Here is a 24,815-nt window from a genome sequence, read left to right on the forward strand (position 1 = left end):
GTGCCCCCCCCCCTTTGTGTGGGGTGGGGGGTAGGACCCCCCCAGGGACCCGCGGGGGGGATTGGGGCACTGCTATAGGGAAGCAGCCTTAGCACATGTCTCTAGCTGCACCCTCATTGGACCATGTCGCTGTCACCGTAGGCCATGTCAGCTTCTGATTGGCTGCTGGCAGGACTAGTCAGGATTCTAAGGGGAAGGTGTTGGCTGGCCGGTGAATGGCTAGTGAAAGCGTCAATCGCTTCTCTCCTGGCCTCTTATTGGTTGTGTCGGCTCAGCCCTCGAGTCACTTAACTCTTCCTACAAGGTGATTGGACATCTTGAGGAATTGTGCTCTGTGATTGGCTAAAAGGGGAAGGGACGGTTCATAACCAATCTCCGGAACTGGGATTGGTGCTTTTGATTATGAGGCGGGGCTTATGCCCCATCGGGGAATCCGATTGGCCGGCAGCGCGGTCTCGGGTAACAGAAGCGCCCACTCCGCCTAGTGACATCAACCCTCCTCCTTCCTGCCGATTGGCCGGGCCTGCACCCAATGAGCGGGGCGCGTGCCGCGGATTGGCCATGCGATTGGCTGACCCCGGCTTCGCGTCGCGATTGGCTGCTCGCGGCCACCTGCCTCCCCGCCCGGGCAGGGTATTGGCCGGAGCCGCTCGGGGAGGCGGGGCCTGTCCGGGAACCGCCCCCTGGGTCTCGGCAGCCGCGCGGAGCCGCCGCCGGGAGAGAGACGCGGAGCCGGAGCCATGAACATCCGGAACGCGCGGGTGCGGGGCGGGGCTCGGGAGGGGGTCCCGGGGGCTCGGGGCGGGGGCCGGACGCCGGGTCCCCGGGGGCTCGGGGAGGGCCGGACGCCGGGGTCCCCGGGGGCTCGGAGGGGGCCGGACGCCGGGGTCCCGGGGAGGGCTCAGGGGCGGGGCCGGACGCCGGGGTCCCCGGGAGGGCTCAGGGCGGGGGCCGGACGCCAGGGTCCGGGGTCCCCGGGAGGGGGCTCGGAGGGGGCCGGACGCCGGGGTCCCCGGGGGGGGCTCGGAGAGGGGGGGGCCGGACGCCGGGGTCCCCGGGGGCGGGGCCGGACGCCTGGGTCCCGCGCTGACGCCGCCCCCCCGCAGCCCGAGGACCTGACGAACATGCAGCACTGCAACCTGCTCTGCCTGCCCGAGAACTACCAGATGAAATATTACTTCTACCACGGGCTGTCCTGGCCGCAGGTGCGCCGGGGGGGGACGCCTGGGCTCCCCGCGGGGGGAGGGACGCCTGGGTTCCCCCTTCCTCTAGGAGGAGGAGGATGGGGCCGGACGCCTGGGTTCTCTCCCAGGAGGAGGAGGGGGCGTCCCAGGGGAGCCGGTTACAGGCAGGTTACCTCCTCCTCCTGGCGGGGTACGGTGGGGGGGGGGCGCCCCGAGTCCCGGCGGGGTACGGTGGGGTGCCCCGAGTCCCGGCAGGGGTACGGTGGGGCGCCCCGAGTCCCGGCGGGGTACGGTGGGGCGCCCGAGTCCCGGCGGGGCGGTGGGGCGGGGCCCCCCGGGGGCGGGGGCACCCGATCTCACCCCGGCCCGTCTCCCCAGCTCTCCTACATCGCCGAGGACGAGAACGGCAAGATCGTGGGCTACGTGCTGGCCAAGATGTGAGTGGTGGGGCCGGGGTCAGCAGCCCCCAATCCCCTGGCCCCCTTGTCCTCTCCCCTCTCAGCTGCCCCTGCCCTGTGCCCTGCCCCCCATTCTGCCCGCGGGCTGGCGCCTCGGGGGCTCCATGCTGACTCCTCTCCTGTCGCCCTAGGGAAGAGGACCCCGACGACCTGCCCCACGGACACATCACCTCCCTGGTGCGTGGGGTGCACGCGGGGAGGGGCTGGAGGGGAGTGGTGCCTGGGGGCTATTGGGGGGGCTGGGTGCACACCCTTCGAGGGGGGCTGGTGTGGGTGGGGCGCCCCCTTTGCGGGGGGCGGGGCAGACTGGGGTGGGGGTGCCCTGTTCAGGGGGGGTCCGGGTGCAGGTCAAGACACCCCCCTGGCTCCCCTAGGCCGTGAAACGCTCCCACCGGCGCCTGGGACTGGCGCAGAAGCTGATGGACCAGGCGTCCCGCGCCATGATCGAGAACTTCAACGCCAAGTACGTCTCCCTGCACGTCCGCAAGAGGTGAGCCCCCCCCGGGGACCCCCCAGCCCCAGGAGTGGCCGGGACCCCCCTGCTCCCCGTCTGGGACCCCCCAGCCCCGGGACCCCCCTGCTCCCCGTCTGGGATCCCCCACCCCGGGACCCCCCTGCTCCCTGTCTGGGATCCCCACCCGGGACCCCAGCCCCAGGAGTGGCCGGACCCCTGCTCCCCATCTGGGACCCCCACCCGGGACCCCACAGCCCCAGGACCCCCTGCTCCCCATCTGGGACCCCACCCGGGACCCCACAGCCCCAGGACCCCTGCTCCCCGTCTGGGACCCCACCCGGGACCCCACAGCCCCAGGACCCCTGCTCCCGTCTGGGATCCCCACCCCGGGACCCCACAGCCCCAGGACCCCTGCTCCCGTCTGGGATCCCCACCCGGGACCCCTGCTCCCCGTCTGGGACCCCCCTGCTCCCCCTCTGGGATCCCCCACCCCCGGACCCCCCTGCTCCCCATCTGGGATCCCCCTGCTCCCCGTCTGGGATTCCCCACCCCGGGATCCCCAGCCCAGGACCCCCTGCTCCCGTCTGGGATCCCCACCCTGGGACCCCTGCTCCCCGTCTGGGACCCCTGCTCCCGTCTGGGATCCCCACCCGGGACCCCCCTGCTCCCCGTCTGGGACCCCCCAGCCCCGGGACCCCCCTGCTCCCCGTCTGGGATCCCCCACCCCGGGACCCCCCAGCCCCGGGACCCCCCTGCTCCCCGTCTGGGATCCCCCACCCCGGGACCCCCCAGCCCCGGGACCCCCCTGCTCCCCATCTGGGATCCCCCACCCCGGGATCCCCAGCCCAGGACCCCCACCCGGGACCCCCTGCTCCCCGTCTGGGACCCCTGCTCCCGTCTGGGACCCCACCCCAGGACCTCGTCTGGGACCCCACCCCGGGACCCCCTGCTCCCCGTCTGGGATCCCCACCCGGGACCCCTGCTCCCCGTCTGGGATCCCCACCCTGGGACCCCAGCCCCAGGCCTGCCTCCCCCCCCCCGCAATAAACAGCCCGGCTGGTTCTTGCGGCTTTCCCAGCTTTTCATGCCCAGGAGAAAAACCCCTTTGCCTGGGGGGGCCCAGCCCTTCCCCCGGTCAGTGTTTCCAGGTGTGTTGTTGAGGGAGCGTGAGGGCCCCTATGATGTCATTGTCCCCCCACACTTCCCATGGGGCAGGGCTGTCTCGGAGGGGTTTCTATCAGCCCCAGTCCCTGGGGTGACCTTGGCCATGTGTGCGTCTCCTCGGCGAGCCACCGACGGTGTTTGGCCTTTTTACCCTCCTACCTGAAAGGCTGCTTGTCGGGAGGTTGAACCCCCCCCACACACACACATTTCAGTAACCCCCCCCCCCCACACTGAGAACACAAACCGTCTGTCCCCCCAGCCTGCCAGTGACAGCTCAGCTCTGGGTAACCCCACAATCCTCACCCAACCCCCCCAGCTCTGAGCCCCACTGCCCTGTGCCCCCCACCTCAGCTGGGCACCTTCCCCCCTTGCTCCCCCTGCCCTGTCTCTGGGGGGGGCCAGCCCTGATGGTGCCTCGTGCCCCCATTTACTGACCCCCCCCTTCTCTTGCAGTAACCGGGCGGCTCTTCACCTCTACTCCAACACCCTCAACTTCCAGTGAGTGCGGGGGCACCTGGGCGGGCCGGGCAGCGGGGGGGGAGGGGGGAGTGGGTCTGCCTGGCACCCCCAGTGCTACTGTGCTCCCCCCCCGCCCCCCCCCCAGGATCAGCGAGGTGGAACCCAAATACTACGCGGACGGGGAGGACGCCTACGCCATGAAACGGGACCTGACCCAGATGGCAGACGAGGTTCAGAGAGTGTGTGTGTCCCGTCCCCGTCCCCCGCCCTGCCGGTGCCCCTCATTCCCGACCCGCAGCCCTTGCTAGCCCAGCCCTGCCCCCGCAGCCCTGCGGTGCCCCTCACTCCCGACCTGCAGCCCCTGCTAGCCCAGCCCCGCCCCCCCCCGCAGCCCGGCCGGTGCCCCTCACTCCCGACCCGCAGCCCCCTGCTAGCCCGCCCCTGCCACCCCCCGCCCTGCCGGTGCCCCTCACTCCCGACCCGCAGCCCCCTGCTAGCCCAGCCCTGCCCCCAGCCCTGCCGGTGCCCCTCACTCCCGACCCGCAGCCCCTCCTAGCCCGGCCCTGCCCCGCAGCCCTGCCGGTGCCCCTCACGCCCGACCCGCAGCCCCTGTTAGCCCGGCCCTGCCCCCCCGCAGACCTGCCGGTGCCCCTCACTCCCGACCCGCAGCCCCCTGCCAGCCCGGCCCTGCCCCCCCCGCAGGCCTGCCGGTGCTCCTCACTCCCGACCCGCAGCCCCCTGCTAGCCCGGCCCTGCCCCCCCCCAGCCCTGCCGGTGCCCCTCACTCCTGACCCGCAGCCCCCTGCTAGCCCGGCCCTGCCCCCCCCAGCCCTGCCGGTGCCCCTCACTCCCGACCTGCAGCCCCCTGCTAGCCCGGCCCTGCTCACCCAGCACTGCCGGTGCCCCTGTGACGACGTGGTTCTGGCGGGACCCAACTGAGGTGCCAATTCAGGACCAATCGCTGAACACAGGGCAGTGACGGCCCCGGGCTGGGCTTTCTCCACCTCCACGGCACCAAACCAGCCAGACCCCGAGGACTTTGGTCCCCGCCGTGATTCCCTCAGACACTCCAGTCTCCCCGTATCCCCACCTGCGCCACTCGGCAGGGGAGGCTGGGTATGAAACCCAACACCCCAGTAAAGGACCAAGGTTCTCTCGATCCCAAAGAATCAAGCCCCAGACCCAGGTCAATAGACACATCAGATCTTCCCCCCAAATCCCGCTGGTGCCACCCCTCTAGAAGCTAAAATCGAAAGGGAAAAGATCCAGCCGGGAGCTAGAATTGGTGACATGGGATCAATTCCATCCAGTGATGGCAAAGTCCTTGGCTCAGGCTTGTAGCCGCGATGGACCCTGCAGGTTCAAATCCCGTCCCTGGAACATCCCCCGCTGGGGCGGGTCGTTCAGCCCTTTGTTCAGAGCTTCAGTTCGGAGCAAAGTCCCCCGAGCCTCGGGGCAGGATTGACGACCAGGTGGAGACGAGGCCTCGGCCTTTGCTCGGCTTTTCCCGGTGTAAGAACCTCTGTGTCCTTCCTGTGGAAAATTACAGCAACAGGGAGCCTGGGGTCACGGGGGCCAGGCCCGGCACTTGGCCGAGTCACAAGGCGGATCTGCCTCCTCGCCGTGGGTCGGTTGTAGCTGATGGGCCGTAACGGGCCCCCAAGCCGGCCGGGCCGAGCTGACCCCAACTCGTCTGGGGTGTCACCCCGAGGCACAGCACGAGTGTGAAGCATGGACAGGACAGAGCCGATATTCACAACTTCCACTGCAAAATGACACATGCACCCGGACAGCACAATCCTACCCAGCACCCCACAACCTGGCCTAGACCCCGCAGCTCCCCCCCTGCAGGGCCGGGGTTACACCCATGTTCTAGATGGGCCCAGATTCTCTCAGTAACGTCCCAGCCCCTCACTCCCGACCCGCAGCCCCCAGCTCTGCCGGTGCCCCTCACTCCCGACCCGCAGCCCCCAGCTCTGCCGGTGCCCCTCACTCCCGACCCGCAGCCCCCAGCTCTGCCGGTGCCCCGCCCGCCCGACCCGCAGCCCCTGCCCCCCCCCCCAGCTCTGCCGGCGCCCCTCACTCCCGACCCGCAGCCCCCCGCTCTGCCGGCGCCCCTCACTCCCGACCCGCAGCCCCCAGCTCTGCTGGTGCCCCTCACTCCCGACCTGCAGCCCCTGCCCCCCCCCCAGCTCTGCCGGTGCCCCTCACTCCCGACCCGCAGCCCCCAGCTCTGCCGGCGCCCCTCACTCCCGACCTGCAGCCCCTGCCCCCAGCTCTGCTCACTCCCGACCCGCAGCCCCCAGCTCTGCCGGTGCCCCTCACTCCCGACCCGCAGCCCCCAGCTCTGCCGGCGCCCCTCACTCCCGACCCGCAGCCCCTGCCAGCCGGCCCCCCTGACCCTTCCTCTCCCCACAGCTGAGGCGGCAGCTGGAGCTGAAGGAGCGGACCCGGCAGCCGGCGCTGGAGCACAAGGCCAATCATGGAGGCGACTGCTGCCCGGGGGTGGCGGGGGGCCCCGAGGACAGTGGGGGGGACAGCAAGGACGTGAGCGAGGCCACGGAGAGCACCGACGTGAAGGACAGTTCCGAGGCCTCCGACTCGGCCTCCTAGGGCCCTGCCGTGGGCCCCGCCAGCCCAATAAAGGTCGCTGCTGAGCCGTGGGGGGTGTGTGGTCTCTGCCCTCCCACCGGGGGCGGCGCCTGGCTCGGAACAGCCCCTGGGACCTGCCCTTGCAGCCCCCCCCCCCCCGGGGTGTGTCTGCTGGTGGGGTGAACACAGGGCGGGAGGTTTGGACACAGCCTGGCCCGTTCTTAGGTAATGGAGTCACAGCCCAGCAGGGCTGGTCCCAAGCCCCCTGCCCCCCATAACCACCACAGCCCCCTGTGGCTGCCCCCACCTGGCTGCCTGAGGAGGGGGCAGGCTCCAGGGTTGTTAGTCACTGGGCGTTGTTGGGTGTGGGCCCCCCCTCCCGGCCGCCACATGGGGGTCACACTGTGAAAAGAATTAGCAGCCTCCGCCCCTGTTAACCATGTTCCAGATGTGGGAAACTGAGGCACGCCGTGTATTCAAACTGCCCCTCCCCCAGCCCCCAATCCGGCCCCCTGTGGCCCCCCACTCTCCCAGGGCCCCCTGGAGGTCCCTGTGCTGCCCCCCACCCTCCAGTGGGGTGACCTGCGAGTCCCCATTTCACACCCCTTGCTGCCCACTGGGGGGAGCCTCCTGTCCATCATCCTTCCCCCCAAGTGGGGCTCTGCTGTGCTGGGGGGCGCCTGCCCGCTGATTGGCTCCCCTCTTCCAGCTGTTCGCCACGTTCCGTTCGCCCCGCCCCACGGCCCAGCTGAGCGCTCACGTTCCACTGGCCCCGCCCACGGGTGGGGCTGCGCTGTCTCAGCGTTCCATTGGCGGGCGCTGATTGGCCGCGGCGCGCCCCGCCCCCCCGCGCGTGCACAAAGGGGCGGGGCCCCACGGCAGGTTGGAGGCGGCGGCGATGGGCGAGTCGCGGCTCCTGTCCCGGGCCGAGGCGCTGGAGCTCGGGCCCGGCTGGAGACACGCGTGTCACGCGCTGCTCTGCGCGCCCTGCCCCGGGCGGCTCTTCGGGCGCGTCCCGCTGCGCCACGCCGTGCTGGTGGGTGGGGGCTCCTGGGGGCAGGAGCCGGGGGCTGGTGGGGTCAGGCTCCCCTGGGGCAGGAGCGGGGGCGGGGCCCTTGCCGGGGTGGGGGCTCCCCTGGGGGCAGGAGCCGGGGGCTGTGGTCAGGGGCTCCCCTGGGGGGCAGGAGCTGGGGGCGCTGTGGTCAGGGGCTCCCCTGGGGGCGCTGTGGTCAGGGGCTCCCCTGGGGGTCAGGAGCTCCCCTGGGGGTCAGGGGCTCCTGGGGCAGGAGCCTGGGGGCGCTGTGGTCAGGGGCTCCCCGGGGGGGGCAGGAGCCGGGGGCTGTGGTCAGGGGCTCCTGGGGGCAGGAGCCGGGGGCTGTGGTCAGGGGCTCCCTGGGGCAGGAGCCGGGGCTGTGGTCAGGGGCTCCCCTGGGGGGCAGGAGCCGGGGGGGGGGCTGTGGTCAGGGGCTCCCCTGGGGGGCAGGAGCCGGGGGCTGGTGGGGTGGGGGCTCCCCTGGGGGCAGGAGCCGGGGGCTGTGGTCAGGGGCTCCTGGGGGCAGGAGCCGGGGGGCGCTGTGGTCAGGGGCTCCCCTGGGGGCAGGAGCCGGGGCTGGTGGGGGTGGGGCTCCCCTGGGGGCAGGAGCCGGGGGCTGTGGCCAGGGGCTCCCCTGGGGGGCAGGAGCCGGGGGGGCTGCCCCAGAGCCCCCCGCTAACCCTGCCCCTCCCCCGCAGATGCAGATGCGCTTTGACGGGCGGCTGGGGTTCCCGGGGGGGTTCGTGGACCCCCGGGACGGCTCCCTGGAGGCCGGGCTGAACCGGGAGCTGCGGGAGGAGCTGGGCCCCGGGGCGGCCCCCCTGAGCCTGGCCGAGGGCGACTATCTCGGGGCGCGCTGCGAGGAGACGCCCCAGCGCCTGGTGGCTCATTTCTACGCCAAGCGCCTCCGCCTGGAGCAGCTGCGAGCCCTGGAGGCCGGAGCCACGGAGGCCAAGGAGCACGGGCTGGAGGTGGGGGGCGCCCTTCCCTGGCAGCCGGGGCCGGGGTGGGCTGGGGCAGGAGGCTGGATGGGGGCACTGGGGCGGGAGGCTGGATGGGGTTGCAGGTCCTGGGGCTGGCACACTGCTGGATGGGGGCTGGGGTGGGTGGGAGGCTGGATGGGGCAGGGCCTGTTTGGGGGTGCTGGGGCAGGAGGCTGGATGGGGCTGGGGGCGCTGGGGGCGGGAGGCTGGTTGGGGGCTGGGGCAGGGGAGGCGCTGGGGAGGCTGGTTGGGGCAGGGGGGGGCGCTGGGGGCGGAGGCTGGTTGGGGGCAGGGGCTCAGGGGCGCGGGGCGGGAGGCTGGTTGGGGGCGCTGGGGCGGGAGGCTGGTTGGGGGGCAGGGGGCTGGTTGGGGGGGCGCTGGGGGCGGGAGGCTGGGTGGGGGGCAGGGGGGGCTCACAGCCGGCCCGTCTCATTGCAGGTCCTGGGGCTGGTGCGTGTCCCCCTCTACACGCTGCGGGATGGGGCCGGGGGGCTCCCCACTTTCCTGTCCAACAGCTTCGTGGGCTGCGCCCGGGAGCAGCTTCTCCAGGCGCTGGGGGCCCTGGGGCTGGTGCCTGAGGCCGAGCTCCGCCGGGCCGACGCTGCCTCTCGGAAACGACCGTGACCCCCCCCCAAAACATGACTCTGGGGGGGGCGGACCACACGCAGCCCGTCCTGTGCAGGGCCGGGGCCTGGGGCAGTGAATGACGAGGGGTCCCCCTGTGACTGGGGCGGGGGAGGGGTTCAGGGGATGGCAGGTTCAGCCCCCCCAAAATACCCTGGGGTGGGGGGGGGGCTGTGACTCTTCCCTTCCTGGCAGGAAGGGGTTAAAAGAATAAAGTTACCTCTGCCCCCCCCTGCCTTGGTCTGTGGTGAATCAAGGAGGGGCAACTGCCCCCCCCAAACTGCCCCCCCAAAACTGCCCCCAGGTGTTTTGGGGCCCAACACTAATAAACCTGGATGGAAATGGAACAGGTCGTGTCAGGTGGGCTGTGGGGCATGGAGGGGCTGTGCGGGAGGAGGGACCCACAGTGACCCCCAGCCTGAGCCCTGCCGCTGCCCCTCACGCCTGACCTGCAGCCCCCAGCCCTGCCCCACCTGGCCCTGCCGGTGCCCCTCACTCCCGACCCGCAGCCCCCGGCCCTGCCGCTGCCCCTCACTCCCGACCCGCAGCCCCCGGCCCTGCCCCACCTGGCCCTGCCGGTGCCCCTCACTCCCGACCCGCAGCCCCCGGCCCTGCCCCACCTGGCCCTGCCGGTGCCCCTCACTCCCGACCCGCAGCCCCCCCCCAGCCTGGGTCTCTGTCAGTCTCTCACGCTGGACAGAGCAGATTTGGGGGCGGGGGGGCTGCTCTAGGGTCACCTTCCCCCCCCCCCAGCCTGGGGGCAGGTGACGTCTCTAGGGGGGCCCGTCCTGCTACCCGAGCCATGGGCGGGGATCTTTCGCTGGCGTCCAGCCGCTCGTGGAGCGGGGGGGCAGGCTGGCGGGGGCTGCAGCACACAAGGGGTTAAGGATGCTTCACTTCCTCCTCCCCCCCGCAGGGCTGGGCTGGGCCGGACGCGGGGGGCGGGGCCAGGCGCATCCGCAGCGTGGGGCGCTGGGACCCGCCGCGGAGCGCCCGGAGGGGGCGAAGGATCCTGCGCGGCTGGGATCGGGCCCCCCGCGCAGCCCCGGGATGAGCGCGCTGGGCAGGGCGCGCAAGGAGCGCTGGCCGCAGGCTGAATATGAGGCGCAAGCGAAAGGTGAGGGGGGGGGCGAGGCTGCGCCCCCCCGGCTACAGGGACCGCGCTGCGGGGCAGTGAGCTGGGGGCGGGGCTGCGTATTGGGGGGGCGCCAGTGGGGCTAAGGGGTTACATTGGAGGGGGCTGAATGGGCTGCCCCGAGCCCCCCCCATCTGAGCCCCCCCCCCTCGCCCTATGGCTTGGGTGTCGCCTGATGGCTGGACCCCCCCCCCCCGCTGGGATCGGGGGTAGGAGCCCGGACTCCTGGGTTCTCTTCCGGCTCCGGGGGCTAGTGGGGGGAGCCCGCAGCCCGGCCTCTCCCCGCAGCCCGGCCGAGCCCATCAGCAGGTTTTAATGCAACTTCCCCCCGCAGGTTCCGGCCTCTCAGCTCGGTTCAACTTCCTCACCCCACCCCCGGCTCCCCCCTCCCTGCCACAGAGCCCCTGGGGAATCCCAGCCGAGTTCAGAGACAGGCGAGAACCCAGGCGTCCGGCCTCCCAGCCCCCTCCCCTCCCAGCGCCTGAGAGAACCCCGGCGTCCGGGCTCCCAGCCCCCTCCCCCGCTCTAAGCACCAGACCCCACTTCCCTCCCAGCGCCTGAGAGAACCCAGGCGTCCGGGCTCCCAGCCCCCACACCCAGCCCCCGCTCCCCTCCCAGAGCTGGGGAGAACCCAGGCAGGGGGTGAGGGCTTGTGGGGGGGTTTGCAGGCACTGCCCCCCTCCTGCTGGATATGTGGATTTGAGGCTCTGGGGCAGGATGTGGGGGAAGGGAAGGTTCCCCTGGGGGGGTTCCCTGAATGTGGCCACAGGCCTGTACCCCAAAGAGTGGGGGATGGGCCACAGGCAGGGCCACCAGTACCTGCCCTCGCCCCCCCCCCCCCATCAGTGGGTCAGCTGCCCCCCGGGGAAAGAAGAAGGAGGGGGGAGGTGCAGGGGGCTGTTCCAACCCCCCCCCTCAAAACCAGCCCCTGCCCCAGGGCTGGATCCCGGCCGGTGCCCCCCCCCCCCGAGGGGACTGGCCCCTGATCCCCATTCCCTGCCCCCTGAGCCAGCTCGGTGCCATGGGGGGCAGGTGCCCATGGGGGGTGGGGTCTCTTCCACTCCCACCAGCCCTGCAGCTCCCCAGGAAATGAAAGTGCCCAGCAAACAAATTGATGCTCCCGGACTCCTGGGTCCCTTCCCCTTCCCTGCTCCGCCGGCCCCGGACTCCTGGGTCCCTTCCCCTTCCCTGCTCCGCCGGCCCGGACTCCTGGGTCCCTTCCCTGCGCCCCGGGGCTCCTGGGCGCCCCCTGCTGACGCTCCCCCCCCCGCAGAGTTGCGTGGGCAGCTGGGCGAGCAGCAGCGGGGGCGGGAGGCCCAGGCCGAGGTCCGGCTGCAGCTGCTCCAGGACATGGGCGACTTCCTGCGGCGAAAGGCCGAGCTGGAGCAGGAATATTCCCGCGGGCTGGAGAAGCTGTCGGAGAGATTCACCGCCCGGCTGCGCGGGGCCAAGGAGCACCCCAGGTGGGCTGCGGGTCGGGAGTGAGGGGCACCGGCGGGGCTGGGGCTGCGGGTCGGGAGTGAGGGGCACCGGCAGGGCTGGGGCTGCGGGTCGGGAGTGAGGGGCACCGGCAGGGCTGGGGCTGCGGGTCGGGAGTGAGGGGCACCGGCAGGGCCAGGCTGGCGGGGGCTGCGGGTCGGGAGTGAGGGGCACCGGCAGGGCCAGGCTGGGGGGGCTGCGGGTCGGGAGTGAGGGGCACCGGCAGGGCCAGGCTGGGGGGGCTGCGGGTCAGGAGTGAGGGGCGCCTGGGGGCTGCGGGTCGGGAGTGAGGGGCACCGGCAGGGCCAGGCTGGGGGGGCTGCGGGTCAGGAGTGAGGGGCGCCCGGGGGCTGCGGGTCGGGAGTGAGGGGCGCCTGGGGGCTGCGGGTCGGGAGTGAGGGGCACCGCTCTCCGTCTCTCCCCAGGAGGGAGCAGGACCCGCCGTCCCCGCTGCGGTGCTGGCAGCTGGTGCTGAATCTGACCCGCCAGGCCGGCCGGGACCACGGGGCCCTGAGCGATATTTACGCAGGGCCCCTGACGCTGCACCTGACCCAGCTCAGCGACGACCTGGGGCGCCTGGTCAAGAAGGTGGGGCTGGTCCCCCTGTCCCGGACTCCTGGGTCCCTTCCCCCTCCCCTCAGGCCCTGCTCCGGACTCCTGGGTCCCTTCCCCCTCCCCCCAGGCCCTGCTCCGGACTCCTGGGTCCCTTCCCCCTCCCCCCAGGCCCTGCTCCGGACTCCTGGGTCCCTTCCCCCTCCCCTCAGGCCCTGCTCCGGACTCCGGGGTCCCTTCCCCTCCCCAGGCCCTGCTCCGGACTCCTGGGTCCCTTCCCCCTCCCCCCATGCCCTGCTCCGGACTCCTGGGTCCCTTCCCCCTCCCCCCAGGCCCTGCTCCGGACTCCTGGGTCCCTTCCCAGCAGGACGCGGTTCCCTCCCCCCCACGGGTTCCTGGGGTTCTGTCCCATGCCCTGGGTGGGGGGCTCGGGAAGGGCGGGATTGATCGGGGATAATATCAGGGCCCCCCATCTCTAACGCTGCCCCCGCCCCGCCCCAGAGCCGAGACCTGGAGCAGCAGATGCAGGACGAGCTGCTGACGATGATTTCTGAGCTGCAGATGGTGAGTGCGGAACCCAGGCCGGGTGGGGGTCGGGGAGGCTCCGGGCTCCCCACTGACCCCCCCGACCCCTCCCAGGCTATGAAAAGCTACCAGACGCACCACGCGGAGAGCCAGAGCGCCGAGAACAAGCTGCGGGAAGCCGAGCGGCAGGAGGAAAAGAGGGGGGGCCGGCAGCCCCCCGAGCCGGGGGGAGCCGGGCAGGACAAGACGGCCCGACGGGCCTCCCTGCGCAAGGGGGAGCGGCTGGTGGAGAAGGTGAGCTGGTGGGGGGTGGGCGTTGCAGGTTACTGGAGGGGTGGCTCTGTGGTTGGGGGGAGGGGGGCTTGGCTGCCCCCCAGCTGACGGGTCTCGTCCCCCCCCCCCCCAGCGCCAGGCCCGGTTCCTGGCAGCGCAGTCGAAGTGCACAGCGGCGCGGAACGATTATCTCCTGCACCTGGGAGCCACCAACGCCGTCGTCAGCAACTACTACCTGCGGGACGTCTCCGACATCCTCGACGTGCGTGGGACCCAGGCGTCCGGGCGGCTCCCAGCCTGCGCCTGGGGACTGGGACCCGGGCGTCCGGGCGGCTCCCAGCCTGCAGCATGGGGACTGGGACCCGGGCGTCCGGGCGGCTCCCAGCCTGCGCCTGGGGACTGGGACCCGGGCGTCCGGGCGGCTCCCAGCCTGCGCGTGGGGACTGGGACCCAGGCGTCCGGGCGGCTCCCAGCCTGCACCTGGGGACAGGGAACCGGGCGTCCGGGCGGCTCCCAGCCTGCGCGTGGGGACTGGGACCCAGGCGTCCGGGCGGCTCCCAGCCTGCGCCTGGGGACTGGGACCCGGGCGTCCGGGCGGCTCCCAGCCTGCGCCTGGGGACTGGGACCCGGGCGTCCGGGCGGCTCCCAGCCTGCAGCATGGGGACCGGGACCCGGGCGTCCGGGCGGCTCCCAGCCTGCAGCATGGGGACTGGGACCCGGGCGTCCGGGCTAGCAGGGGCTGCAGGTCGGGAGTGAGGGGCGCTGATGGGGCGGGGCTGGGCGGGGCGCTGATGGGGCTGGGCGGGGCTGCGGGTCGGGAGTGAGGCGCTGATGGGGCGGGGCTGCGGGTCGGGAGTGAGGGGCGCTGATGGGCGCTGATGGGGCGGGGCTGGGCGGGGCTGCGGGTCGGGAGTGAGGCGCTGATGGGGCGGGGCTGGGCGGGGCTGCGGGTCGGGAGTGGCGCTGATGGGGCGGGGGCTGGGCCGGGGGCTGCGGGTCGGGAGTGAGGGGCGCTGATGGGGCGGGGGCTGCGGGTCGGGAGTGAGGGGCGCTGATGGGGCGCTGATGGGGCGGGGCTGGGCGGGGCTGCGGGTCGGGAGTGAGGGCGCTGATGGGGCGGGGGCAGGGGCGGGGCTGCGGGTGGGAGTGAGCGCTGATGGGGCGGGCCGGGGGCGCTGATGGGGCGGGGCTGGGCGGGGCTGCGGGTCGGGAGTGAGGCGCTGATGGGGCGGGGCAGGGGCGGGGCTGCGGGTGGGAGTGGCGCTGATGGGGCGGGGGCTGGGCCGGGGGCTGCGGGTCGGGAGTGAGGGGCGCTGATGGGGCGGGGGCTGCGGGTCGGGAGTGAGGGGCGCTGATGGGGCGGGGGCTGGGCCGGCCTCGGGGGCACCTGGCCGGGGTTCAGGGGTGTCTCTTCCCGCAGTGCTCGGACCTCGGGTTCCATCTGTCCCTGGGCCGCCTGCTGCGGACGTACCTGGTGGCGGAGGGCCGGGCCCAGAGCTCCTGGCAGGAGGGGCTGGGGGCGCTGGAGGGGGCCGTGCTCGCCCTGGACCCCCCCGGGGACAAGGCCCGGCTGATGGAGGCCAACCCGGCCGCGTACTGCCCCCCCCCGCGCTTCGAGTACCACCCCCATGAGGGCGACGAGGTGAGAGGGGGTCTGGGGGGAGGTATCGGGGTGGGGGAGGGGATGTGGGGGGATGGGGACAGCCGCCTGCATCCACCCCCCTTTGCCCCCCAGGTGACGGAGGTCCAGGCCGTGGGGTCCCTGCGCCCGGAGCTGCTGCTGCAGTGGCAGGACATCGAGTTGCGGCTGAAGGACCTGAGCCTGGAGACCGAGGAGGTGGGGCCGGGGGTGGGGGGCCGGGGGTGGGGGCCTGGTGACTGACCCCTGCCAGGGGCCCGACCGCCCCCCAGCTCAGCCCCAGGTCCCCCCCCCCAGACATTGGCGCAGACACGGTGCAAAACAGACACATCCAACGGGACCAGGGGAAAAGCCCCATTTCCCGGGGGGGCTGCTCACGCCCATGGCCCCTGCTGCAAAGGATTCTGGGACCTGGCGCTGGGCTCCCCCCCTCACGCACCCCCGTGTCCCCCCAGGTGAACAAGACGCTGCAGGCGACGCTGAGCAGCTTCCGGGAGCTGCTGGGGGCCGAGGAGCCCGAGGAGCCGGAGGCCTTTGGGGGCCTGGGCTCGTCCGAGTCGCTGCGGGGGGCCGGCGCCGAGGGGCGCGGCGGGGCCAAGAGACGGGCCCAGCACCTGGAGACAGAGACCTTCTACCTCACGGTGCGGCCCCCCCGGCGCCCCTCACTCCCGACCCGCAGCCCCCGGCCACCTCCTGGTGCCCCTCACTCCCGACCCGCAGCCCCACGGCGCCCCTCACTCCTGACCCGCAGCCCCTGCCCACCTCCCGGCGCCCCTCACTCCCGACCCGCACCCCCCGCCCACCTCCTGGTGCCCCTCACTCCCGACCCGCAGCCCCGCACCTCCTGGTGCCCCTCACTCCCGACCCGCAGCCCCGCCCACCTCCTGGTGCCCCTCACTCCCGACCCGCAGCCCCACGGCGCCCCTCACTCCCAACCCGCAGCCCCTGCCACCTCCCGGCGCCCCTCACTCCCGACCCGCAGCCCCGCCCACCTCCTGGTGCCCCTCACTCCCGACCCGCAGCCCTCACTCCCGACCCGCAGCCCCCGCCCACCTCCTGGTGCCCCTCACTCCAGACCCGCAGCCCCACGGCGCCCCTCACTCCCGACCCGCAGCCCCTGCCCACCTCCCGGCGCCCCTCACTCCCGACCCGCAGCCCCGCCCACCTCCTGGCGCCCCTCACTCCTGACCCGCAGCCCCACGCGCCCCTCACTCCCGACCCGCAGCCCCGGCCACCTCCCGCGCCCCTCACTCCCGACCCGCAGCCCCCGCGCACATCCTGGTGCCCCTCACTCCCGACCCGCAGCCCCACGGCGCCCCTCACTCCTGACCCGCAGCCCCACCGCGCCCCTCACTCCCGACCCGCAGCCCCCGGCCACCTCCCGGCGCCCCTCACTCCCGACCCGCAGCCCCCGCCCACCTCCCGGCGCCCCTCACTCCCGACCCGCAGCCCCCGCCCCCCGCCCGGCGCCCCTCACTCCCGACCCGCAGCCCCATGGTGCCCCTCACTCCCGACCCGCGGCCCCTCCGTGCCCCTCACTCCCTGCCCACCCCCCCGCAGAAGCTGGAGCTGTTCCTGACCCGCCGAAGCATCGGGGCGAAGTTACAGTCGAAGCTGGAGACGCTGGGCGAGGCCATCGCGAAGGGTGAGCGGGGACGGGGGGGACCCAGGTGTCCGGGCGCGAGAGCCCCCGTTTGCCCTGCCAGCCGGGGACTCGAGCCAGACCCCGGCCCCGGCCACCCCCCAGCTCCTGCTCCAGCGCCTCCCCCCCGCCCGTCCCGCTCGCTATGGGAAGTGCGAGCGAGGGGCCCGGCTGCCGGCGCCGCGTGGCTGGCGGGTTCGGGGCGAGTCACCGACTCGGAGCCATTTCACAAACTTGGGACAGAGACGACCCCCCCCCGCCCCCCCCGAGCTGTTCCAAGCAGCTTCGTGCTCAGCCGAGACTCTCCCTGTCTGGGCCCCCGAGCCCCGGCCCAGCTCGGGGCACCTGGGGCCCCCTTGTTCTGTCCCCTGCAGCTTTGGCCCACGGCGAGAATCCTCCCGGAAAAACCCCAGGCCAGGGACAGGCCCCCTCGCACCAGTGCACCGGGCCCCCAGTTCTAGCTCAGACCCCGAGCGAGACGTTTACACGCGTGACCCCCCCTCGCACCATTGCACCGGGCCCCCAGTTCTAGCTCAGACCCCGAGCGCCACGTTTACACGTGTGACCCCCCCCTCGCACCATTGCACCGGGCCCCCAGTTCTAGCTCAGACCCCGAGCGCCACGTTTACACGCGCGGCCCCCCCCTCGCACCATTGCACCGGGCCCCCAGTTCTAGCTCAGACCCCGAGCGCCACGTTTACACGCGTGACCCCCCCCCGCTGACGAGCTCCTAGCGCCGCCTTACGAGGGGCCCAGGCACCGGGTCACATTCTGCCTCTCGCTTTCTCTGCAGCAGCCGCTGAGGACGGAGAGGAGCTCAGGTGAGGGGGCCGTGGGGAGGACTGGGGTCAGATGGGGTTGGGGGCCCAAGGTTGGCGGCTCTAGGTCTCCCCCCCAGATATCCCGTCCCTTGGCAGCAGGGTGGGGCCCCGGATCCCCTCAGTGTCTGACATGTTCCCCTCCCCCACAGGGCCCTGCCGCGCGCCTCCCCGCGCCCCAGCCGCACCCGCCTCCTTCCCCACAGACCTGGAGGACTTTGTGCAGGTACCAGCCCCACGCTGCTCCCCACGCTGCTCCCCCAGCCCCCAGCCCCACGCTGCTCCCCACCAGCCCCACGCTGCTCCCCACGCTGCTCCCCCAGCCCCCACGCTGCTCCCACGCTGCTCCCACCAGCCCCTGCTGCTCCCACGCTGCTGCCCCAGCCCCACTGCTCCCAGGCTCCCCACTGCTCCCCTGCTCCCCACGCTGCTCCCCCAGCCCCTGCTCCCCACGCTGCTCCCAGGCTCCCCCACGCTGCTCCCAACCCCCTCGCTGCTCCCCCGGCCTCTCACTCTGCACCCCCCCCCCGGCTGGCTCAGTCCCGTTGGTCCCTGTGGGGGGGTCTCCTGTCCCCCAGCGCTGGTGCCAGGAGCTGCCCCTCGCCCGCTTCGCTGGAGCCTGGAGGGGTGGGGGGTGGATCCAGTGTCCCCCGGCCCCTCCCCCACCAATGGGGCAGAGGCTGGGGGAGCACTGGGGTCTGATATTCCCCCCCCTGCAGAAATCTGGCCAGGCCGTCCCGCTGGTGGTGGAGAGCTGCGTCCGCTTCCTCAGCCTGCACGGTAAGGCCTGGGTCCCCCTCCCCCCCCCCGTCCCGGACGCCTGGGTCCCATTCCCTCCCCTTGGGGCTTGGAGTGCTGCCGTCCCGGACGCCTGGGTCCCATTCCTCCCCTGGGGCTTGGAGTGCTGCCGTCCCGGATGCCTGGGTCCCATTCTCCCCCGTCCCGGACTCCTGGGTCCCATTCCTCCCCTGGGGCTTGGAGTGCTGCCGTCCCGGATGCCTGGGTCCCATTCTCCCCCGTCCCGGACTCCTGGGTCCCATTCCTCCCCTGGGGCTTGGAGTGCTGCCGTCCCGGATGCCTGGGTCCCATTCTCCCCCGTCCCGGACGCCTGGGTCCCATTCCTCCCCTGGGGCTTGGAGTGCTGCCGTCCCGGATGCCTGGGTCCCATTCTCCACATCCCGGACGCCTGGGTCCCCTCCCTGGGTTCTGGGCTGCCCATCCCACGCCGGGTTCTCCCCGCAGGTCTCCAGCACGAGGGGATCTTCCGGGTGCCGGGCTCACAGATGCGGGTGACTGAAATCCGGGAGGCCTTCGAGAGAGGTGAGGGGGGGCTGGGCAGGGGGCTGGGGCTGGGGGGAGACGGAGGGAGCCACCCCCCCTCACCACTGCTCCCCCCACAGGTGAGGACCCGCTGGCGGGCGGCTCCTATCCCCGGGACCTGGACTCGGTCGCCGGGGTCCTGAAGTTGTTTTTTCGGGGGCTGCAGAAGCCCCTGTTTCCGCCGGACGTTTTCCCGGAGCTGCTGGTCACGGCCCGTGAGTCTCTCCCCCCCCGCCCATGTGACCCACCCTGTCCCCATCCCCCGGCCTTGCTTTGCCCCAGCTGATCCCCGCTCCCCAGAGCTGGAGTCCCCGTCCGAGCGCATCTCCCACCTCCGCACCCTCCTGGCCCGGCTCCCGGGGCCCGTGGTCGTCGTCCTGCGATATCTCTTCGGCTTCCTCAACCAGTGAGTGGCCGTGGGCTGGGGGGTGACTCGGTGGGGGCGCCGTGGGGCAGGGCCGTGGGGCGGCAGTGACTCGGTGGGGGTGCCATGGGGTAGGGAGCTCAGCAGGGGATGCTGTGGGGAAGGGGCGGGGCCGTGGGGCAGGGTGGGAGTGACGGGGCGGGGCCGGGGCAGGGTGGGAGTGCGGGGCGGGGCGGGGCCGGGCGTGGGGCAGGGTGGGAGTGACGGGGTGGGGCGGGGCGGGGCAGGGTGGGAGTTATGGGGCGGGGCGGGGCCGGGGCAGGGTGGGAGTGACGGGGCGGGGCGGGGCCGGGGCAGGCGGGGGTGAGTCGGGGCTGGCCGTGGGGCAGGGTGGGAGTGGCAGGCGCGGTGGGGGTGGAGCTGGGCCGTGGGGCAGGGCGGGCGAGTCGGGGCTGGCCGTGGGGCAGGGTGGGAGTGACGGGCGCGGTGGGGGTGGGGCTGGGCCGTGGGGCAGGGGCGGGGCGAGTCGGGGGCTGGCCGTGGGGCAGGGTGGGAGTGACGGGTGCGGTGGGGTGGGGCTGGGCCGTGGGGCAGGCGGGGTGAGTCGGGGGCTGGCCGTGGGGCAGGGTGGGAGTGTGGGCGCGGTGGGGGTGGGGCTGGGCCGTGGGGCAGGCGGGGCGAGTCGGGGGCTGGCCGTGGGGCAGGGTGGGAGTGACGGGCGCGGTGGGGTGGGGCTGGGCCGTGGGGCAGGGCGGGGCGAGTCGGGGGCTGGCCGTGGGGCAGGGTGGGAGTGACGGGGTGCGGTGGGGTGGGGCTGGGCCGTGGGGCAGGGGCGGGGTGAGTCGGGGGCTGGCCGTGGGGCAGGGTGGGAGTGACAGGCGCGGTGGGGGTGGGGCGGGGCCCTGGGGCAGGCGGGGTGAGTCGGGGCTGGCCGTGGGGCAGGGTGGGAGTGACGGGCGGTGGGGTGGGGCTGGGCCGTGGGGCAGGGCGGGGTGAGTCGGGGCTGGCCGTGGGGCAGGGTGGGAGTGACAGGGCACGGTGGGGTGGGGCGGGGCCCTGGGGCAGGGGCGGGGTGAGTCGGGGCTGGCCGTGGGGCAGGGTGGGAGGGCGCGGTGGGGTGGGGCTGGGCCGTGGGGCAGGCGGGGTGAGTCGGGGCTGGCCGTGGGGCAGGGTGGGAGTGACGGGCGCGGTGGGGGTGGGGCTGGGCCGTGGGGCAGGGTGGCGAGTCGGGGCTGGCCGTGGGGCAGGTGGGGTGGTGAGGCGCGGTGGGGGTGGGGCTGGGCCGTGGGGCAGGGTGGGAGTGACAGGCGCGGTGGGGGTGGGGCTGGGCCCTGAGGCAGGGCGGGGTGAGTCGGGGGGCTGGCCGTGGGGCAGGGGGGGCGTGACGGGCGCGGTGGGGGTGGGGCTGGGCCGTGGGGCAGGGCGGGGTGAGTCGGGGCTGGCCGTGGGGCAGGGTGGGAGTGACGGGCGCGGTGGGGGTGGGGCTGGGCCGTGGGGCAGGCGGCGTGAGTCGGGGCTGGCCGTGGGGCAGGGTGGGAGTGAGGCGCGGTGGGGGTGGGGCAGGGCGGGGTGAGTCGGGGCTGGCCGTGGGGCAGGGTGGGAGTGACAGGCGCGGTGGGGTGGGGCGGGGCCCTGGGGCAGGCGGGGTGAGTCGGGGCTGGCCGTGGGGCAGGGTGGGAGTGACGAGGCGCGGTGGGGTGGGGCGGGGCCCTGGGGCAGGGCGGGCGAGTCGGGGCTGGCCGGGGGGCAGGGTGGGAGTGACGGGGGTGGGGCCGTGGGGCAGGGCGGGGCGAGTCGGGGGGCTGGCCGTGGGGCAGGGTGGGAGTGATGGGCGCGGTGGGGGTGGGGCGGGGCCGTGGGGCAGGGGCGGGGTGAGTCGGGGCTGGCCGTGGGGCAGGGTGGGAGTGGCGGGCGCGGTGGGGCCGTGGGGCTGGGCCGTGAGGCAGGGAGTCGGGGCTGGCCGTGGGGCAGGGTGGGAGTGGGGCGCGGTGGGGGTGGGGCTGGGCCGTGGGGCAGGGGGTGAGTCGGGGCTGGCCGTGGGGCAGGGTGGGAGTGGAGGCGCGGTGGGGGTGGGGCTGGGCCGTGGGGCAGGGCGGGGCGAGTCGGGGGGCTGGCCGTGGGGCAGGGTGGGAGTGACGGGGCGCGGTGGGGCCGTGGGGCAGGGCGGGGTGAGTCGGGGGGCTGGCCGTGGGGCAGGGTGGGAGTGACGGGGCGCGGTGGGGGTGGGGCTGGGCCGTGAGGCAGGGCGGCGGCGAGTCGGGGGGCTGGCCGTGGGGCAGGGGGCTCAGCGTCCGTCCCCCCCCAGCGTGTCCCAGCACAGCGAGCAGAACATGATGACCCCCTACAATCTGGCCGTCTGCTTCGGGCCCACGCTGGCGGCCGCCCCCCCCGGCCTGGACCCCGTCTCCACCCAGCCCCACGCCAACGAGGCCGTCAAGTGCCTGATCCTGCACCCCGAGGCCGCCTTCCCGCCCCCCGGCCAGCTGCCCGGCCCCCTCTACGAGAGCAGCGCGGCGCCGCCCGACGAGGACGGGTGAGTGGGGGCTTCCCCGGGGCTCGGGGGACCCTGATGGGGGGCAGGGCCCTGATCTCCCCCCTCTCTCCCCCCCAGCGAGACGCTGCCCCTGGACCCCGCGGCTGAGGAGAGCGAGGGGGACGGGCCCCCTGAGACATCGGCCACGGCCAGCGAGGATGGTGAGGGGGCGCTGGGGGGTGGGCCAGGGACGTCCCTTCCCCCCAGATCTGCCATTGGAGAGGGTCCCACCCTCTGGGGGTTGGCCCCCCAACCTCCTCCCATGGGCCCCACTGTCTGCACGCGTCAGCCACCCAGCGCCATAGAGGGGTGCCAGCAGGAGGGGGGCCCTAGGAGGCATGGGCAGGGGTTGGGGGTGCGGGTGGGGGGGGGCCCAGAGGATGCGGGTGGGGATTGGAGGGCTCTGGAGGGAGACAGTGGGGGCCTGCAGGGGAGGGGCTGGGGGACTCTGGCGGAGAAGGGGGGGACCCTCGGGGGTGGGGGGCGCAGGCAGGAGTGGGGGGCTCTGGCGGAAGGGGGGACCCATGAGGGCCAGGTTGGGGGCCAGGGGCTCTGGCGGAAGGTGGGACCCTCGGGTGCAGGGGTTGGGGGCTCCGGTGGGAGGCGAGGATTCCAGTGGTGGGGGCGGGGGGGGCTCTGGTGGAAAGGGGGGCCCTCGGGGGGCCCTCGGGCGTGGTCTGACGTGTCCCCCCCCAGACCCCGAGGCCCCCCCCGAGGCTGTGGCACGTTTCTCCTACGAGGGGCGCTCGGCCCAGGAGCTCTCGTTCCAGCCGGGCGACCGGATCCGGCTGCTGGCCAAGGCCTCCCCAGACTGGTGGCGCGGGGAGCTGGGGGGGGCCCGCGGCCTGGTGCCCCACAAGTACATCAGCCTGATCCCCAGGTGAGGGGGCGCGGGGGGCTGGGGCTGGGGCCGGGGGCTGGGGGGAGAACAGCCCCCTAACAAAGTCACCTGCCCCCCAGCGCCGAAAAAAGCCGGAGTCGCCGAACCTCGGGGTCGGATGGAGACGCTGCGTCCCCCCCAGCTGAGCCGACACCAGAGTCAATCAGCAGGTGAGGGGGGGTCCTCGGATACACGGCCCCTGGCCCCGCCCTGCCGCCCAGGGGTCCCGTCTAACCCCCACTTCCTCTCGCAGGCTGCGGGTGAACTCGGAGGGCAGCCGGGGGCGCCAGCGACCCGGGACCAGCCCCATTCGCAAGCTGGCTTCTCCCTTCATCGACTCGGGGCGTCTGCCCTTCCCCCTTCAGCTCCCCAGTGCCCCCCGGGCTGGCGACAGGTGAGCCCCCCTCCTCCGGGCAAGGGGTCCCTGGGGAGCCCCCCAAATCTCTCCCTTCTCTCTGCCACCCCCTCTTTCCTCCCCCAGGACGGAGCGGGGGGCTCTGGGGCTTGGACCCCCCGGCGGTCACCCGAACAGTGGAGAGAAACAGGGGGCCCCGGAGAAGCACGTGGAGATGGATAAGGTACGTGTGGGGCGACGTATCCCAGTGCCCCCCCCCCGGCCGGCCCCCCGCCCCCCCACGGCCGGCCCCCACCCACCCACCCGTCTCTCTCCTTTCAGGCCGTGACGCGGCACATGGACTCCGTGTTCAAGGAGCTGCTCAGCAAAAGCGGGGGAAGGCGGGGGGGGGCGACGCTGTCCCCGAGCCCCCTGAGGCCCTAGAGCCCCCAGCCCCGCCCTGGCCCCCCCAAACCTGCCTTCGGTCTGCGCAGCAAAGGGCTCTTCAGAGCCGCCGGGAGCGGCCCCGATACCCTCCGGGCCCAGCTCCCCCCCAGCTCCTCGGGCCCCCCGCTGTGAGCACAGCCTTGTACCCGGGGGGGGGGGGGACGCTGCTGTCTGTTGGGGGTCCCCCACCCCAAAGCCTGTCTGCTTAAACGCTGTGTGTCTGTTAGAGCCCGGACGCCTGGGTTGTCTCCCCGGCGATGGGAGCCCGGACTCCTGGGTTCTATCTCCCCAGTTTTCAAGCTGTGCTCCCCCTCCCCCTTCCTAGGCACCCCCAGGGGGTGTGAGCACCTCGTTTGTACCCCCATAACCCCATAACCGCTCTGCGTCTGGGGGCCCCCCCCCCAGCCCACTGGGGCTCCCCCCTGGCCCCCCCCGCGCTGAACCGGACTTTCACACCAGTAAAGGGCCAGTCCCAAGGGCCTGTCTGCGGTGCCTCTTCTGTGGGGCAGCGGGGCGAGATGCCCGGGTGCTAATAACGCGCCCGCCCCCTGCCCAGCTCGGGGGGGGCAGACGCCGGCTCCTCCCCCTTTACCCCGGGGGGGGGGCACCTGCGGCCAGCCGCGGGCGAGGGGCGGGGCTCAGGCCACGCTGGGGGGGCCGGGGGCAGGGTCCCCTGTGGGAGGAGCAGCCCGGCCCCAGGGGGACCCTGTGGTGAGTGGGGGGGGAGGGGGGGCTGTGCCTCAGTTTACCGGCTTGGCAGTGGGCGGGGCTCCCCGGGGCGGGGCCGGGCCTGGCGGGGGGTCCCGGCCGCTGGTGAGCGGCCCCCCCCCTCCCCCCGTGAGTCCGTGGTGCTGGGGGGCGGGGCTGCGCCCGGCCGCCCGAGCCGCGCATGCGCAGTGGGGAGCAGCGCGGGCGCTCCCATGGGCCGGCGCTGGGTGGGCGGGGCCGGGCGGCGGCCAATGGCGAGGCGCGGCGGGGGATAAAGCCGGGGGCGGCCCCCGCGCGGGGAGCGGCGGCGGCTGCTGCCTCCGGAGCAGGGAGGAGGGACCGACACCCCCCCCCCGGGGCCACGTGACCCCGCCGGACCCGGACCCGGAGCGCGCGGCGGCGGCAGAGGCGGGTCCGGGCCCCGCCGGCGGGTGAGAAACTCCCGGGACCCCCCGGCCGGGCCGGGCCCCGCGCGCTGCTGCGCCCCGAGCCCGGGGACCGGCCCCGCCTCCTCCCCGGGCCTGCGCGCTGCTGCCCGGTCCCAGAGCAGCGCGGGGCCCGAGACACCGCCCCGCCCCGTCAGCTCCCGGCCGGTCACGGGCCCAGCCGCCCTGGGTCCGTCAGCCCCGCCCCCTCCCGGGGCGCGGCGTGTGACGAGTCCCGGCCCCTCCCCGGCCCCAGCCTCCCCCAGGCCGGGCGGAGCCGCCTGGGCCCCCCTCGCCCGGCGCTCGGGACCCCGCTCCAGGCTGGGAACGCGCCGCGCAGGGACCCCCCCCCCGGCAGCTCCTGGATGGGACAGGCCGGGGCCCGGCGGCGCTTCCCGGGCAGTTCCGGTCTCCAGGCCGGGAGCTGAACACGCGGTGCCGCCACCTCGGCCCGGCTACTGGTTACTGGGGAGTTTGTCCATTCACCCCTAAAGCCCCCGGCTGCGCGGCCTGGAGCAAAGTGGCTCTTTGTCGCTGCGTTCAATCCTGGGGCGACGTTCCCAGTCAGTCGATGTGGGGAACATCAGCACGGCCCGACCGGGTCAGAGCAAAGGTCCATCCAGCCCAGCACCTGTCAATGATCAGTGATCTCTCTCCTGCCCTCCGTGGCGTGAAGAAGAACTTCCTTTGATTTGTTTTAAATCCACTTTCTCAACATCTCTCATGATTTTATATAATGTCCCCACAATGTCATGTATAGTTGGTTATGATTTTGATTTCCAATGTGCAT

General features: G+C 73.7%; 3 protein-coding genes across 4 annotated transcripts; all 3 read left to right on the forward strand.

Annotated features, from left to right (window-relative positions):
* The first annotated feature begins 613 nt into the window (after positions 1 to 613).
* NAA10 (N-alpha-acetyltransferase 10, NatA catalytic subunit) lies at positions 614 to 6,734 on the forward strand. Of its 2 annotated transcripts, none has more exons than XM_039510697.1 (8): positions 614 to 761; positions 1,107 to 1,205; positions 1,563 to 1,621; positions 1,774 to 1,819; positions 2,017 to 2,132; positions 3,714 to 3,758; positions 3,865 to 3,949; positions 6,138 to 6,734. In XM_039510697.1, the coding sequence occupies exons 1-8, from the start codon at positions 741 to 743 to the stop codon at positions 6,330 to 6,332; spliced, it is 666 nt and encodes a 221-aa protein (XP_039366631.1). In that variant the 5' UTR covers positions 614 to 740; the 3' UTR covers positions 6,333 to 6,734. The 2 variants fall into 2 exon arrangements, with proteins under 2 accessions (XP_039366631.1, XP_039366632.1); XM_039510698.1 differs by having other exon boundaries at positions 615 to 761; positions 3,865 to 3,960; positions 6,138 to 6,276.
* A 421-nt stretch (positions 6,735 to 7,155) lies between these two features.
* Positions 7,156 to 9,353, forward strand: NUDT16 (nudix hydrolase 16; the record flags this gene model as incomplete). The annotated part of the gene is made up of 3 exons (XM_039510320.1): positions 7,156 to 7,347; positions 8,043 to 8,315; positions 8,766 to 9,353. Coding segments are annotated over 3 exons (651 nt in total), but the record flags the coding sequence as incomplete, so codon positions are not given.
* Positions 9,354 to 9,528: 175 nt separating this feature from the next.
* On the forward strand, positions 9,529 to 23,286 carry ARHGAP4 (Rho GTPase activating protein 4). Its single transcript, XM_039510699.1, is given in 24 exon segments — positions 9,529 to 10,068; positions 11,360 to 11,549; positions 11,991 to 12,153; positions 12,619 to 12,681; positions 12,757 to 12,936; positions 13,049 to 13,177; positions 14,336 to 14,557; positions 14,651 to 14,752; positions 15,010 to 15,195; positions 16,115 to 16,199; positions 16,990 to 17,017; positions 17,167 to 17,183; positions 17,185 to 17,240; positions 17,734 to 17,794; positions 18,257 to 18,334; positions 18,415 to 18,549; positions 18,635 to 18,740; positions 21,004 to 21,231; positions 21,310 to 21,392; positions 21,928 to 22,111; positions 22,192 to 22,281; positions 22,365 to 22,505; positions 22,593 to 22,689; positions 22,788 to 23,286. Coding segments are annotated over 24 exon segments (2,793 nt in total). The 5' UTR covers positions 9,529 to 10,001; the 3' UTR covers positions 22,890 to 23,286.
* Positions 23,287 to 24,815: the final 1,529 nt, after the last annotated feature.

The sequence above is a fragment of the Mauremys reevesii genome, linkage group 22 (genome assembly GCF_016161935.1).
Source record: "Mauremys reevesii isolate NIE-2019 linkage group 22, ASM1616193v1, whole genome shotgun sequence".
NCBI classification, from domain to species: domain Eukaryota; kingdom Metazoa; phylum Chordata; order Testudines; family Geoemydidae; genus Mauremys; species Mauremys reevesii.